This window comes from Rhipicephalus microplus, chromosome 4 (genome assembly GCF_043290135.1).
Source record: "Rhipicephalus microplus isolate Deutch F79 chromosome 4, USDA_Rmic, whole genome shotgun sequence".
Classification (NCBI taxonomy): Eukaryota; Metazoa; Arthropoda; class Arachnida; order Ixodida; family Ixodidae; genus Rhipicephalus; species Rhipicephalus microplus.
The window spans coordinates 99,367,090-99,384,742 of record NC_134703.1 but is presented as its reverse complement, the minus strand read 5'-3'; the positions used below and the strand labels follow the sequence as shown (position 1 = coordinate 99,384,742).

At 43.3% G+C, this 17,653-nt stretch overlaps 1 protein-coding gene across 1 annotated transcript; it reads right to left on the bottom strand.

Moving 5' to 3' along the window:
* Positions 1–311: 311 nt before the first annotated feature.
* LOC142814393 (uncharacterized) lies at positions 312–11,820 on the bottom strand. Its single transcript, XM_075893130.1, has 4 exons — positions 11,584–11,820; positions 8,278–8,532; positions 7,253–7,473; positions 312–607 (listed from the first exon to the last, which is right to left on the bottom strand). The coding sequence occupies exons 1-4, from the start codon at positions 11,818–11,820 to the stop codon at positions 385–387; spliced, it is 936 nt and encodes a 311-aa protein (XP_075749245.1). The 3' UTR covers positions 312–384.
* Between the last annotated feature and the right edge of the window lie 5,833 nt (positions 11,821–17,653).

Genomic DNA, 17,653 nt, shown 5'->3' with positions numbered 1-17,653 from the left:
TAGACGTAAATGTTATCAAACATTTCTATGACATTATTTGAACTCAGAACATCGAGTACTGACACTCGGTGCTCAATTTTCACACTAAGCCATAGGTTCATGCACCCTCCAGTGCCATAGAACAACTTTGGCTCTGTACACAGCATGCACATCTTTCTCCAAAATTCATAAAGAATCTTCTGGAAGTCATCGCAGTTGGATTTCACGATCTTGATCGACAGTAGTTGGTTTCAACTTTTTTTTTCTATCATAACACAAATGTTGTACCGTGTAAAAGTAAAATGAAAACAAAAAGGAGTACACAACGTACCTATAGTAAATATATATTTTTTAATAGAAGAAATCAACAATGTCCACATTTTTGCACAGCAGGGCATGCCCGCACTATGTCTGATCCATCTTGGGCATGTACTCCCAGTTTGCCACAGAGCGCTCTCGCATGAGCGAGGGACTGTGGGAGTGGTGGTAGAGCCAGACGCCGAGAAACACCATGGCAACGGTGAACACGGCAGTCAGCGTGAACCGGATGACAGCGTGTACCTTGTGCATGCCGTCGCCCGACAGGAACCTCCGCAAGCAGCCGAAGCCCCAGGGAACGTAGCCCGGCCTGCACACGTTCATTCCATTCTGAGACTCACCGCCGAGGCAGCGAAAGTCGTAGCCAAAGTGAGAGCCCAAGGTGAAAACGAAAAAAAAAAAAGATGGATGTGCAGGGTGCAGTTGCATAGCAAGTCTTGCGAATAACAAAGCACAATGAGAATGCAACAATACGTAGACCCGCGCCAACGTTTTTTTTTTCTTCTCTGGTACAACTTGCAGAACCACTGTGAGCAAAAAAAATTGAAAAAACGTTAGAGTAGGAAAATTAGAAGATGCCTCGGAGTCACGGTTGCCACGAAATGCCCTCCAGGCCTCGGGTCTGCGGTCCCCGACCGCCGTGGCGACTTCATCAAGCGGAGGCGCTATTTTTTGTTTCAGGTTTTCTACATATCCAGATGCGTCTGATTACTTTTTTGAACTACAAATACAATTTCGAGAGTCAGCGTGAGCAAGATTGTTATTTTGTCCAGTTGTTTCTAAAGTTCCAAATATTCATGCCTTTTTTATACATATGGCATTTCATTTAAAATATTTTGGATATGCCACTCTAAAGATTACAAAATACTTATTTAAGATGCTCCCCAATTTCACAGTAAGTGGGTTTCTTCTTACGCATATTACATGGTACATTGGAATCTCGTTAACAAGTTTTTTCGCGGGAACCACGAAATAAAGCATCCTATACAAAATCCAATTGAAAAGAGTTCAGAAAAAAAAAGGAGGAAGACGTGCCTACCCAATTTGTGACCCAATTTTCTAGAACAATGCTCAAGTAACCGCTGATTTTGCGCGGCACTTTTTCTTTTCAACTTTTTCAACTTGCTTGAAATACACTTGTGTGCTAAATGGTGGATCATTACGGCGTCCAACAGAGCACACTGAGTGAAAAGACGAACACGACAGTGAAAGTACAAATCAATCGCTGAACATCGACTCATGTTTCTTAGTTCAGCGTTTTGTTTAATCCGTTTCTTTCCATCTTCTTTTCAACGTCGCTGCGTAAATTCTTCTGAAAAGCGCAGTTTTTTTTTGCTCAGCTCTGCATTGGCGAAGAATACGCAAAGTGTATACCAATATTTCATAGCGTCGCTTGCTGTTGGTAGCGATATTTTGGTTACAAAACCGACGCTGCTATACGGACTCAGCGGCTCTGTGACATGCATATCGTGACTTGTCGAAACACTGTTTGAGAAAGTATATTGATGAATAAACGTGTGATTTTTAGTTAAATAGGTCAAAATGCACTTTCGCGGTCGTATTACCCTATTTTCGTTAAAGTATGATCGCTATAAACAGGTGTAAATACATTATTTCTAAAGGAAGTTCACCGAAAAGACACATTGGTTGGGAAAAAAGTATATGGAATCAAACCAACAAGGTTTCACGGGAATTAATTTCAAATTTACTTCTTAACCACACTAAAAGTTAATACAGAATAACCTATTTAAGGTTATAACTGCTTTCTTATCTATACGCAAGCCTATTATTACATTAACCACTGAAATCTGTGGTGGTGTATATCGACAGTGTCAACACTTCCAGAGTTTTTCCCGCATATTTCAACATTTTGTAGGTGATGAAATAATCGCTCGCAGGGGAACGGCAGAATGCTTGAAAAGCTACATGAGCTCCTAAACAATCGTGATTTATCAAACTTATGTGCAGAAAAGAGCACGTCTGCAAGCTTTTAAGGTCGTATTTCAAATACAGTACTCAGGTAGGTAAACTAAAAAAAGAAGAAGAAGAAGAAGAAAATGAGACGTATCAGACTCCCTTGCAAAAGTAGAAGTTATACTACAGTGCTCTAGATAGATGTAGTGGGACGAGCGGAGAGCTGAAGCAAGCAGCGGCAGTGAGGTGAAACACACGGAAATTTTCGTGCACGGCGTGGTGGTGCCACTGTACCTTTCTCTTGAAGCTTTTTCCCTCACAGCAACGTTGAACGTGCGTTCGACCGACAGGCGCTGGCGATTGTATTCGCTTGTGCGTGGTATTTTTCCTGGTGGGATTAAAGTAACCCTGAGTTAGACAGAAAAACCTTGGCAGAAGTATTCCTTTGTACCAGGTTGTAAAACTGGGTATAACAGAATAAAACTGCTGCCGTCTGACTACACTGAATGACTGCGGTGGTCGTATGTACCCTACACGAAGTATGTAGTGCCGGGGTGGACAACATCGCGATGCAGTAGTATCTCAGAGATACTTTTGAGTTCCTGTATCGAGATACAGTTGAAAAGTGTGTTTGTACCGCAGTAGTGAAATACTTTTCCTCTGTATCGAATGTATTATCGAATGTATCGAAATACTGCGATGTAGTGACATTAGCGACAGTATGTCGGCACTGTTCTGTCGGAACTGAGCCGACGCGTATCGAATATTCAAAGAAAAGCTTCTATGCGCATAGCTAGGCAAAAGCGCCCCGCTAGTCGGCTACCCATGAAGATCAGCCAAGAATCCTCCATACGCACAGAATGTTCAATATGGTTGAGTGTTAGACGCGATCAACTGACGTCAGAATTGAGGAGGAAGTCTTGGATCTCGCTCAAGGCCGGTGAAGCACTGTCAGTTTTATTTTCGGGGACAATTTCGGTATTTAGTAGTTATAACACGAAGGTGTGTCCGCCAACAATAATAGACAGTCTTTTCTATATCGCCAGTCTTCAATTAAAACTTTACCAGCGCTTTGCCTACCGACAGTGTATTTTATAAGCTTCTGTTTCTCTAGTTAGTCTAAACCTTCTCTGCAAAACCAATCGATCATGTGTGTGAAATAAGGGCATAGATTACTTCTCATCCTTGGTTTGTCACTAAGTAGAGCGATACGGCTGACAACATTTTAATTATCTGCAGCATCATCGACAATGGTACGGTACACTTAATGTACATGAGAAACATCAATACTTTAAAATAATTTAGTGTCTGTATTGTATTGCTGTAACTAATCCGGGACACATTTTTCATATTTTTGCAAAACTGCCTTCGTGATATTCCGTTATGGCTTGTATAAATATTTTTCAGTACTTGTATTTTTAGGCATCCAGCACGTGTATTTTGATATTTGTACTTTCAGAATACTTTCATGAGTGTCTCTGCCCAGTCCTTAATTATGTGCATAGACGCACTTCATTGTCTCGCAGACGCATGAACGTACAGCATTCGTATGATTCTGGCTATTGGGAAGAATAACTTGTTCTACTCCAATGGTTAATTCTATGCGACACACGCAAGAGAAAGAAAAACACGAGAATTATTTCGTCTGTCTTATCACGCACCTGCATTTAAACTGAGAATAAAAAAAAGCTCAGTCGAACGACCTAGAAGCCTAGGTTTGTGTTCGCACATGTAGTTGTGGAAGAGTGTCTTTGCGTTAATTAAAATTATTTCATCCATTCTTTCAACTGTTTATCTCTGTCTTTTTTTTTTCTTGCGTTGAAAGCATCGGCTGTGCAGGGCCGCATTCATTCTGTATGAGCATCCACGCGCAGTTCCAAAAACTTTCTCACTGACAGGCTTGTGCCTAAAATCTAAGGTCTTGGAGCTTCCAAGACCAAACTATTTATTCTCTTTTTGTTGACTCGGTGTACAATTTAGGCAATAAAGAGTCTAGCATCAACGTTAAATGTATCGCACTCGTCATTTGAAAGTGCGGCAAACAAGCGCCTACTGCGCCGCGTTTCAGGATGGATGGATGTATTGGATGGATTGATATGGCTGTACTCTTTAGATCGGGTGGCGGCCAACGCCACCTAGCCGTAATACTTAGTGAACAAGTAACTAGATTTATGTTTTTTGTCCTTTAAATAGTGAAGTTGAGGACTGGCACTTTGCAGTGAAGGATTTAATTTTCACTCGTGCCTTGATTTCAGCCACAAATAAGATAACCTCTTTCTAGTTCTTTCTACCCACTTAAGGTATATTATGCCCTCACTGTCCCTGCTACATATCGTGAGCCATCTTTAAAACACCCCGAGAGCGCGAGCAGCGTAGGTTCCGATTACATTGAAATCTCGGTGATATGAATCTCGTGGGATCACCGAAGATGTACGTGTCATCCGAAATTCCTATCACCAGAAAATATGAAAAACTAGCATGCGAGAAAAGCAAGCCTGCATAAATAATCATCTGCTGATTTTCAGCACCATCCCAGTCATGAACAGCTCTGAATTATTGCAAGTGGCCTTTCTAGTGGTCAATGATCATACCTGCATTCGCAAATATACGGCCCGTGTGCGCGTCTGTAAATAATGAACCAGTTGTGTTGTGACCACGACGTTCAGAAGCCCCATCCAAATCTTGCTATGCCTTATCGCACATTACTGCGGTAAGAGTGACTTAAGGATGGCTTTGATGCGATACATGAAGGCCGAGATATTCACGGCCATGCCCCCGTAATTGCATCGCCAAAAGTCGTACATGATGACACTGTTGAGGCCTAGCTCCTTTGCCGAAACTCTCCTCGCCAGCTTTCGGTCCACTTCTACTTTTGATATGCACGAGGACGTGGTTTGCGTCGACGTGGCAGGCATTTATAAACACAGTAGAACGACAACAGCACGCGTCGACGCGCAAAAAAAAAGAGCATGACGCGAGCGCCATCTGTAATCTAAACGCAAAGACGCACAGAGGCGCATTAGGGCCTCTAAAATCGAGGATACGCGCACATAGTCTTGGAGGCTACGATGCTCCACTGGAGGCTTATTCTCACCACTGTGTAAAACTTGTATTTTTCTTACAAAATGATTCTGACAAATAGGCAGCACGAAGCGTATGCCCGTACTTACATTCCGTACTCGCGCGAAGTAAGGGTCTTTTACACGTAAACGCGTGCAGTTCCTGCGCTGTAGCGTACGTTCGTATCAAACGTCATGGGGGAAGGAGGAATTGTGGGTCTGTTTACAATTAACAACCGTACTCTATTGCACTGCAGGCTGATAGGTTTTGCCGGGACCGCAGAAAAATTCTTATCACCCCGAAATTTGTACGAGCCGTGGTCGTATCACAGAGGTTTCACTGCAATAAGATTAGGTCAGCTGCTTCAAGAATAAGGCCTCTCCAGCATTCAAGATCTCTCCCTGAAAACTGAATCTCAGAACACCTATACACTGACTGAATCCGAGCCCTTGCTTGACGGCGCTCTCTATTTTCACTGGACTCCTGGCGCCTCACGTGGTTGTGTCACCAAGCTGAGAGCCAAAACAAAAACCAAATTACGCGAGCATAGCTTCGCAAGCTTCCGTCTAGATGGCACCACACTGCTCTCCGACGCGAAGGCCTCTGCACATTGCCACAACGGGTCGATGCATCCGCTTGCGAAGCGCTGCCGTATAAACTTCAGTTTATTTGCGATGCTCTTTTGCGTGATGCTATATATTTGCTTCTTGTATCAAAGTTATTCTATAGGGGAAGTAGCTCTGCTAATAACTACTCTGTCTAACGCGCTGATGATGCTATATTTTACGTGGCAGCAAACAGCCAGGCAGTCTCTGTACTCGGTAGCATGGGCAGGCATCCATGTCAGTAGTTTAAAAAGTGACCCACTTTCTGTGGAAATGTCAACATGGTGCAGTGCGGGTGAGCGGGCCATAGAGGCGCCATGCGTTTGGTTGTTCTCGGATAATTTCCCGGATTTCGGCTTTGCCATTATTTTCGGGCCTTCTCTAAGTTCCCTTGCACCAGGTAATTTTTGCGATTGGTTTAGTTGAGCCATGAAAACACTCTTCATAGAACACAATCAACGACCAGCAGCGTTTGCCTATAATAGGGTTAAAATTGCAAGGCTGGCTTGTTCGTAGGCATATTTGAATTACTATGGTATAGCGAGAAGAAAACGAGGACGCAATAATGCAAGAAAGGAGTTGCAATACCTGCGTGTGTGCTGATGGGTGGATTAAAGTAGTTCTGTTGTTCCTTCTCGTATACGTTTCTCAAGCTTGATTAGCGGCGCAAAAACTTTCGCGGAACCACTGTTTGTGCTCATGCACGTGATAGTTCAAGGCGTGCGTAAAAAACTGTATAGCAATAACGTGGTCCCCGGTAATAGAACATTTGTTGGAAGTGTAGCGCTGTCTGTGAGTCTTTTCGTTGCCTTGTTGTGTACTAGTTTTCATTGCGCTACCGCTGTTATCCGAGCAATCGGTTTTGTAAATAGAACGTATTCTTCGCGACGTCACCCTTCTAAGTATTGTGGTACTATTGGCGGCTTTCGATGAAACGTTACCCGCCTGACGAGAAACTCTGCGCTCGCCTATCTGCATCGCTGACCTTTCGACCTCACGAAAATAGGCCGTTTACGCTAACAAATTTCATCTAGAAAGACTTCAAGCAGAGAGAGAGAGAATAAATTGAGAGAAAGGCAGGGAGGTCAAACGGGATTGTGATCCGGTTTGCAAGAAAACTCGGCCGTCCTAACAGTTGTCTTGCTGCAACAAATTTTGGGGAAATTGAATGGCTCGTTTTTCATTTGTAGACATAATTAGAACTAACATACAAGAAAGTCAAGGAAAGTACGAGGGATGTTACTTAAATTAATTACGATGTAAATGTGAGGAAAATAGAGCGTACAAAAAGAAAAATTGCCACTGGCGGGGACCGTAATTCTAAATTATGATGTGTGCAACAAAGCTTGTACACAAAGCGGTGGAGTCTGCGTTACCTGCAAGCGCACACGTTGTTCACGCAGTGCGCCCCCTCGGGGCACAAGCGGTACTGGTCGCAGCCACTGTTCAGCGTCGTGTTCATGCGGCAGCCAGAGGCGTCCTGTAGGAAAGGTCTGCGGCAGCGGCAGCGGCCGTCGCACTTGTCCACCGGCAGGGCGCAGGGATATCCCAGGATGCAAGGCGAGTTGTGCTGCCGAAGTGCCACGCACGTACGCATCTGTAACGCGAAGTGTCGGTAAAATGGCTACAGCTAGGTAAACTGGTTCACTCTTTTAAAGAGAGAGAACTGCCTTTAACGGCAAGAAATGGTCAAAGAAAAGACTTCTCCCTTCTTCTTTCGCTTTTTGTAGTCGTTTTCATTGTTCATAGACGCGTGTACTTGCCGAATTTGTTTCCTGTATTAAGTATCTAGCCATGCCGAGTTGGAGATGTGCGCCCATAATCACAGTAACGTCCTTAAACTGACAATGCTTCTGAGAACAAGAGGTGTTCGAGAGTGGTAGCGAGCATATTATCGAGCATATTAGAAGACCTTTGCCCAACCAGATAAAACTTTTTTTACTGACAAAAATATTACTACAGATTTAGTCACTGTTGATGCGCCCTAGCTTACATGTTTCGTGGGCACACAACCAGAAGATTGTGTGCACAAAGCTGTGTGGCTTCATTGAGACGTTGCTCTGTAGCCTAGTTTCTTTTTTTCTAAGATGGTAATCCACTTCTTGTTTTTCTCTACCACCACAGACAAGATTGGGACCCCAGTACTAGCTCTTACTACAAACGTAACTGTTCCTAAAGGCGTAACTCTTGCAAACAGTTTAACTCCTCTGTATGTGCGTGAGCTGCCTTGCTTCTAACGCTTGCACCTCTTTTCGCTCTCTCGTGTGTTAAATCCGGTAGAATCAAGATATGCGCTCTTGTCTGAGAATCCCTACAAAGCGTTATAAACTACGAGCCTGCGTTACGTGGCTCGTTGACTGGCACATTTTAGACACCGTAGTAGACAATTAACGACTCTTGCCTGGTCTACGTATCTGTAGCCACTGTCGCAAAGGCAGATGGGTATTGGCTTGATATCCACGCTGCAGCTGGCATGCTCGGTCACGCAGTTCGGCGCGCGCCGGGGACAGGGTTGACCGTACGTTACGTGCAGATAATCACCATTGGCCTTGGCCACCGTCGAAATAGTGCTCAGGGTGACACGCATGGTGACACGCAGGGAGCGGTTAGAGTGCTCCTCGTCGTACTGTTTGATGATACAGCGCACCGTTGTACCCTGGTGGGCGAGACGAAGAAGGTCGGTGTTAAAAGATGGAGAGATCTACCATAGCTGCGTATAGCGTGGCTGATATCTAAAGTCTTTATAGGGGCCCTGAAATTGTTTCGATGGTTTTGTTTTTCCAACTTGGGTTTCTCCTGCTTGGGTTGACACGAGCGTCACCAGCCATTTCATAAAGTTCACGCATAGGACGTACCCAGTTTACTTTTTTTTCTTTTTTCTTAGGCAAGAGATTCAACGTTTTCTTATGCTCCACTGGCTGTTCCAGTGATATTTACTGGCATTTGCAGGCAAATGTGCCGGCACCTTTATTAAAGAAAACATTATAATCTTGTTATTTTCGTGAAAGTTTGAAACATTTATATAGATTAATACTATTTATTATTTCATCTCAATATTACACCTCTAATATTGTGTGTGCTTTGTTTATTGCAGTGACACTTAAGTAAAGTAAGTGTAAGTCTTGCTCAAGAGCAAAGTACTTATACACACTATTAATCATCACTATTTTACTGGACACCTTACTTCTTATATTGTTTGTGCTTTGTCTCTGCAACGAAAACAGCAAGTAAGCTTAATCGATTACAATCCGATCAAGAACACGTGTACAAGCAGCTGATTCTTGCCTATCTCCTTTTTTTAGAGGATAAGAGCCGTAAATGAGAAGCAACAACGAGCTCGCGAAGAGGTATGCAAACTAAAGGGAAAGCTGAACGTGAGTGGTTCACCTACTGATATTTATATTGCTTAGTTGACGCATTGTTTAGGTGGCTATATGTGCGAATGGAAGATAGAGCTTCTTAAACTCGGGCACGTGTATGCCGTGCAGTCCATTCCAGCTCGCGCAGTATGCAATAAATGCTTACAAAGTGCAAGGAATTGCACATCTAGGCTCGGTGTAGGTACACATTAGCTTTGCAGCTTTGAGCGCGCACACCCACGCAAAACACACCCACACGCACGCACTAACACACTCTCACTCACTCACTCTCTCACTCAGCCCCGCCGTGGTGGTCTAGTGGCTAAGGTACTCGGCTGCTGACCCGCAGGTCGCTGGATCGAATCCCGGCTGCGGCGGCTGCATTTCCGATGGAGGCGGAAATGTTGTATGCCCGTGTGCTCAGATTTGGGTGCACGTTGAATAACCCCAGGTGGTCGAAATTTCCGGAGCCCTCCACTACGGCGTCTCTCATAATCATATGGTGGTTTTGGGGCGTTAAACCCCACAAATCAATCAATCAAGCAAATAATCAATTAATCACTCACTCACTATCGACCAACTGAATGATCGTGCTGACACCAAAAGCATATAATTAAACCTTACCTGCCTATGATCGAGAATGGTAGTGTGTCCACGAGAGATAAAACTATCGAAAGACGTTATCTTCATTTATTTATTCAACGGTCGGGGCACGATCTACAGTGTCATTATTATCAATATACCGAGCGTCTCCAATACATCTACAATAGTTAGCCTCATCGAAGAGTCATCGCCACCCATTTTTACACGTTATGTAGTCATTCTCTAAGTCAACATTAGTCGCCCCCAATGAAGGCTGATAGTACTCAAGCAACACTGTTTGGTGAAATTTCTTGATTTAGTGAAACGCTCTGGTCTGGCGTCAAAGATCGGCCCATATTTCCTATTAGAAATCATGACACGACGTGACTGAAAGTGACTGAAAGAGGACAACAAATATGGTGTCTTCGAAACTGTGGATGTGACCCTGATTCTTGATATAAGGTTTCCCTCTTTTTTGCTTTCATTGTGAGGGGGAGGGGGTTAACATATAAACGCCGCAGTGGGGTGCCCGGGTAATTTAGAACGCCTGTGGTTCTTTAATGTGCACCTACATTAAGTACGCGGCCCTCAATCACTTTCGCCTTCATCGAAAATGAGGCCACCACGGCTGGGATTCAATACCGCGACCTTCGTGTCAGCAGTCGAGTACCTTAACCGCTAGACCACTATGGCGGGTTTGACATCGGCGTCTGGCAGTGGCACTCGTAGGTCAACGTTTGCGCTCCCTGGTGAAGCTACTCCGGTAGACATCGTGCTTTGTGCGCTGCCCAAGGGATCTCAGAGGCCACGTAGAACGAAGCGCCTGGTTGATATCTGCCCCGCCAGGTGTCGCAACCATCCCAGCTGCTGACAATCTTCAGTGAACTCACTCGTTTGACTCTTTTTTTATTCTGACAATTCATTGGCCAATCTCTTGGGCAAAACGTGTTCTGATTCGATATCACATGTACTCAATTTGAATACTAATTTGAACCAGAAGCATAATTTTCAGTTTTTAGGAGACACCTCATTATTCTTGAAACTAGAAGTAGGCGCTCAGTAAAGTGTGCTTGAAAAAGAAACTAGAATGTCACTCGGTGGTAAAGAAGATAAAAAATAATTCATTTCCCCGCAAAGGAGAAGAATTGAGTGCGACAGCAAGAAATTGTGCTGTTGTACAAACTATAAGGCTGCCAGCTGACTATTTTGGGTCCGATATCATGTAGCGCTAAATAATGCTGGCGTAAGAAAATGCACCCCTTCAGGGAGAGATGCGCAGAACGAAGAGGGTTGTAGAAGCCATCCGCGCTGTTGCCTGCCGAGATATCACATGCACTAGCGGTAGCGACCATGCCCTTATAATAAAAGCTTACAGGCGTAAGCTGCTACAGCAAACCCCCCCCCCCCCCCCTCGCGCGTATCTTCATGCTCGTCCAAGACGGGCATGGCGTTTGCTTTGTGCTTGAGCATTCTACGGCAGGTCTAACATGAGGGGTGGGGTGGGGGCTAATGTTATTGCATGGACTCTTCGAGCAATGGAGGTGGGCCGACTCGTTTTACCGTTACTTCCGCCGCGTTCTTGCCTCAGCTCGCGTGCGTTCAACCGCGGGTAAACATAAGATGCTCCAGAGAATTTTACAAACTTGAATTTTCACGCAACATGACCGTGACGGTGAAAGCAAGACCCTCAGGGAGTGTCCATATAATTGCTATCTCATTAAAGTTACCTTACACACGTGGTACTTCATATGATAACAGGTACGTACCACCGTCTTCTTGATGGTCAGTGTGCTGTACCGAGCGAACACGAGCTTAGATTCGGGACCAATAGTGTCCATGGGGCTGTAGAAGATCTCAAATTGCTTCCTGTCGAAAGCCTGGGAACCATTCACCTCCCAGTGAACGCTGATGGGCGAACGCGTTGCTGTGAAGCAGCTGTAGCTTGAAGGTTGACCGGACAAGACGGCACCGTTGAGGTTGTCCAGGCGGAACAATGGTATCATACCGTTAATTACTTCATCCAGTGGACTCGAACCTCCTGCTCGCGTAGCTGGTGGCGCACAAACAACGGCCGTTGCTAGTCCACCCACGACAATTACAGTCCGAAGAAACGCGTTGCCTCCAACGCAATGTGCGAGCATCTTTCTATAAGCTTCACCTCGAAGTGTTTTCCGAAGAATCTAATGGCGCTCAGTCAAAGCCCTGAAAAGCAACGAGATACCGAAACACATTAATTTGGCTGAATGCGAGTTGTAACTTGGGATTTCAGGGGGAAAACAATACACCTATGCTTGGACCTTTACTGTAGTGACAAGAATAATTGAAATTCTCTCTTAAAATTCACCAAATAACTCACCAAAATAATCCCAAAATGGTCCTTTGTCAATACTTGGCTGACGGCGTCCCTCCTTGGCTTGTTCTTATGCGCTCCTTTTGCTGTGGCTCAGACCCACTGTGGGGAGGCGAAGAATTGAGTGGTCTCGTAATTTTGTAGATTTTTTTAAATACTGAAGTTTATCGGTAAAATACTAATATTTTATATAAAGCTTTGTTGTTCACCAAAATGTACAAAATTTTAAGTTATTTATTACTAATCGAAAGTAAATTAAACCTTCTTCATCGCCTTTATTCTTTTTTTTTCTTCTTCAGTTTATGTCCGCGTAGAGAATGTAAAATCATTTGAGAATACGTTTAAAGCCCTGAGTTGATCAGGATCACCTCATGAATGCTTTTACGTCCAAGGGGAAAAAACACGAGCGTTGTCACGGTAGAGTAAGCGCTGTTACGACGGGTCATATTTACGACAACGTATATGCCTGTAGCAATGCCTAAGACGTACAGGGCAGGCACCGCGGTAGCTCTTCTTTGCTCCCTATCTATATAGGAAAGCTTGCGTCAAGATGATGACGATGACCCACTACGTCACTGGCTCATACTCACTCTGAGGTATCGACCAATAAACGGCTTATTTCTAAAATATTGTCACTGATAAATTGTGTGCCTGTTTATGCCGTCGCTCCCATCACTTTCTTAATTATGACTGATGTGCCATATGTTGATGCTGCTAACTTTTCCTGTAGCAGTGCCAAGTTCCTAGATGGCTCTATTCCTTGGGTTCGCTTGACAGTGGCGCAATACATTACGTGAAAAATGTAAAAGGGAAGAGGAGAATGTGAAGCGCCGACTTTTGTCTCTTTTTTAGGTCTTTGCCTCTTTTCTACGCCCCTTTTTCTCAAACTGTATTTAGTGCCAAAGCCAAGCATACATGAGCAGTGTAAAGACCAACTCACCCAAAAAGAAGACATTTTAGATGAACGGAAGTAAAGTGGTGGGCATGCTCAGCTGGTATAGGTTCATGGAAAGGCTTAGCACGTGCAAAACAGGACACAGAGAAGAACACTCAAAACAAGCGCTGCTCACGTGTGTTCTTCTCCTTGTTCTGTTGTTTTCCGCATCAACTCTCGACAATAATTGTCTATTTCTCGGTGTGGCTGGCCTGTGGAATAATACGATTCGGGCTTTTTCGTCTGCTTCTTTGGCCTGTGCACAATGTCACTAACTTCAAACGCGCGACTTGAAACACAAGACACAGGAATTCAAACACACAAGAAATGTTCATCATGTTTAACCAACCAACACACTGTCAGTTTTTTTTCTCAAGTACGTTATAATTCATTATTTTCATTACTAATGTGGCGCTTTTGTGTTGCCCAACCACAATAAATAGCATTCTGTTCAGATTTCTTATAGGTGAACTTGATGCATTTCTAGGTGCTGATGGAATAGTTCGTTTATTATTTTTATTCTACAATTGTAACGACCGAGAAATATGTGAAGCGTATGTGTAGCTCCATGACTAAAAGAGCCCACAACAATCGCCAAGTCATCATAGACATTCACGCTGGCTGTTAGGACTTACGTCGTTCGTCATCAATAAAAAGGAAGTACATTGTACAGAGAAAGGTGCAGAGACTTGATACACTAACTTTCAGAAAATTTTGTTGCTCTAATGTTGCTGAACTATGAAAAATGCACTTTGAAATCCATGATGTCAAGCGCGAAGGTTTCGGCGCCATACTTAGAAATGGGACCTTGACCTTGATCGTCTTCTGTATTATTTGTGCTACAATCGTGCAATTCACGACATTAGAGTTTTCAGAGTGAAGTCTGTCAATCTAAACATCTTCATGGTTTCACTTTAGAGTCCCCTAAATTTAATCTGAAGTCCACAGGCTCCTCGCAACCATATCGTGGTTTTATCTCGTAAAAACGTGCAATTCACTACAAACACTGAAATATGGACAATAAGCACTACTTAAGCGATCTTCAATCTCCTAATAGCGATGATTTGCGCCCCGGTTGTCCCGTTTTTGTGTGTGTGGCGTAATATATGTGAAAGAAAGACCATTATACCATTGGTAGTTACGAAAGATTTTATACGCCGACGTTGCATAAGAGACCTGCCTGCACTTTGCATACGTAAGGAGCAGCATGCTGAAGCAGAAGCAGCGCACCCACTCAGCCTGGCGGATTCGTGTTTGTGAACCTACAGCTCGTAATGCGCACCCAAACAGAGCCAAGAATAGACAGAAATTGTATACTAAATAAATAAATAAATAAAAAGAGAATACTGGGCAATATATCACTTAAATTCTGTTTTCACTGTTCATTTATGCAAGTAGACGAAACTTCCATATTTACCTTATCATGTCTATCTCGAATATGTTGAATTTCAACTGGTTATATATATATATATATATATATATATATATATATATATATATATATATATATATATATATATATATATATATATATATAGTAGATAATAATGAAATACCCTGAATCCACCCATTATTATTATTATTATTATTATTATTATTATTATTATTATTATTATTATTATTATTATTATTATTATTATTCATAAGGATAATATTGAGCCACTCTCGCACAAGCAGTGCGAACACCCAGGAAATGGTGAATAGGCGTCGTTTCCTCCTCGTCCCTCCTCACCCGCACTTCTCTTTCCACATTCTATTCTATACAACAGTATACAAGGCTGTGCTGTGATTTACTCTCTTCCGTCCCCCTTTCTTTTTTCGTGCTTCTCACTACACCCCCCCACCCTTGTTAACTATACTATACAAGGCGTAACTAAAGTATGCCTTACTCTCACAGCTAGTGTTCTTTTTTTCTTGTTTTTTTGCTCTGCACCCTCGCATCGCTTAATTTCTCCGCCTCAAGCCGCAACATGCGTTGCATGGGATATTATCAATTAGGGCATTATAAAGAACAAACATCATAGTGGTGGGGACAGCGACAGCAGAAACATCTCCACGCAGTGGCTTTTGAAAAAGGCGCTGTTAGGAAACCGATATGAAATATGATAGTTCCAGGCACCATTATTTCCTGCGTTTAAAAACTTTCTCTCTCTTTCACTCTTAAATGTGCGCAGCCTCATTCGCACGGTATCTCAGAGGAAAAAAGAAGTTTCACCAAAAATGAGGCGTCCGACAATTCCGTCCCACAGCAAGCGTGTCTCAATCTGTACTTTCGAAAAAGAAAAACACTATTCCGTGTGGTATAAAGGCTACAGTTTTTGAAATGCAATAATAAACTTGTATAAAATGAATGCGTCATTCTTGATACTGATACTGTAGGCCACATGTCCTGGGGATCGGGCGAGGCGAAACCTTTCTTGGGAATTGAACTGGTTCAAAACACGGGGCATCTCACGCAATTCACTCATCTCGGCGTTCAATATTGGCCTGAGATAGACGCAAAATGCCCGCAAGAAGGCACAATATAAAATAATACGGAAAGCTGACCTATATAGTCTGACACAGTTGTTCCCATGGCAGCAGAACTTTTGTTGGATCATTTTAAGTGAACGGTTTTCAGTAAACGCTATGCCCTTTCAGTAAAACACATGGCAATATAATACGAGTACTTTTTTTCTCATCACTCCTTTTTCGTGTCGAGAAAGAAATACGTCTCGGCAGGTTTAGTTTGCGTTGGTGTTCTCGACTGACCTGCTTAAAATTACATGTTCGAGCCGTATGGGACAAGAAGTTGACAGGTATGCATTTTCAGCATACCCGACGCAGTTGAACAACGCGTGATAGCACCCGCGCGAACGTAAATGACTGAAGAAACATTAAGCTAACACAGATAGCAACATGGTATTGGCACTGCTTATTTTATTCTTGGCTATAGAATTATTTAACTGTAAACCAGTGCTTGCACCGTAGGACACACTTTCGTATGTGTACATGAAAGACGCGTTCTTTATTTGCTATAGGCTATAATTTCTCTGTTTCGCTAGCAGTGAAATAGCCAAAGTGTCCACAACTTTATCTGCCTTGATCTGCCGTGACCTTGGCAAGGCTATCACGTGTTAGACTTTTTGAGGCTGCCAAGATGTGCTTCGTGATTGAGTAGCGCGATAAGACACCTTCAAATCTCATTTTGCCCTCGCAAAATGAGGACGGGCAAATAGATCTCCCCCTTCTACTAGTCCCCTTACTTCAAGTAAATTGAATATGCGATTTCAAAAAGGAAAAGAGGCCCAAGTGACTAGTTTGAAGTAATAACAGAATATTTCGCTTGACGGGCATAGTACACATGCGTCATGGATGATTCTTCAGGCAGTATTTGTAGTTTCCCTGTGGAATTTTCTTAATAACCAAGCATGTGAGTGGCAACTATGTGGCGTTAGTACGGATGTTCGAAATAGTACACACGTATACATTTGCCTACAAATCACTGGCTGAATTTACACGTTCTTTTTTCTTCGTAAACATCATTTGCTAGTGACTGATTGGCTTCGCGAATGGTGGCTAAAAGTTTCTCTTACAAACAATTATTGTTAAGTCTTTATTATGAGTACTGGTGTGGGTTCTGTATTCCCACGAACATTTTATGCTCGAATTCTATGTCACAAAAGTAAAGAGAAGTTAGTGCGACCGCACCAGCAGCAGCACTCTCTCTGGTGTTATCCCACCTCTTGAGTACTATTCCTGCTGTAGATTCAGTCCTCCGTCTTGGACCGAAATAGCAAAGTTATTCGTGAATGTCCAAAGTCACACTGAATCATTTGTCGTGGCATCAGGTCAATTCTTAAGGATGTTCTTATCCTAGACTCAATTTTCGATTATCCTTATTTTTGTTCCGCAGTCTCACTGCCCACATTGAAAACCGCGATGCTGTGGCAGTAATGTGGTGGGATGGCATTAACATGGGTGCGCTTCCCAAAACAGATCCCAATAAATTCTGTAAGCAACTGTCGAACGAATGTCCAATGACAATGCCTCTTCTTACACAATGCAAACAGACCAAAGCAGTGTGGCACAACTTAATACAGCCATTTGATGCAGTATATGCGTTAGAAAGCCGCTATATAAGCATGATACTTGTCCGCCTCGGTGGGACAGTGGATACGGTGCTAGGACGCTGGTCCGAATGTCAAGGGTACGACTCCGGCTGCAGCGGTCACATTTCGATGGAGGCGGAGTGATAGAGGCCCGTGTACCATGCGATGTAAGTGCACGTTAAAGAACACCAGATGATCGAAATTTCCGGAGCCCTCCATTACGGCGTCTCCCATAGTGATGTCATCGTTTTGGCACGTTATTCCCCCGGTATTATCATTATTTAAGATTACATTCATAAATGCGATGCATATTTTAGCCAATTTCAGCAACTTGAGTGTATCTGTCAGTCTATATGTCTAGCCTCCCACGGCTTCCTCCTCACTATGTCTTATCGTTGACGGTATGTGTACCGAAATTGCTGTGGCATAACATCGCTGTATAACAAATGATAGGACATATC

Bases quoted from the DNA above. Each gene is read 5' to 3' on its own strand.
- LOC142814393 (XM_075893130.1), bottom strand. From the start codon at position 11,820: ATGATACCATTGTTCCGCCTGGACAACCTCAACGGTGCCGTCTTGTCC. The intron at 8,533-11,583 runs GTACGTACCTGT...CTCGCCCACCAG, and splicing joins TGACCATCAAGAAGACGGTG to GGTACAACGGTGCGCTGTAT. The intron at 7,474-8,277 runs GCAAGAGTCGTT...TTCGCGTTACAG, and splicing joins GCTACAGATACGTAGACCAG to ATGCGTACGTGCGTGGCACT.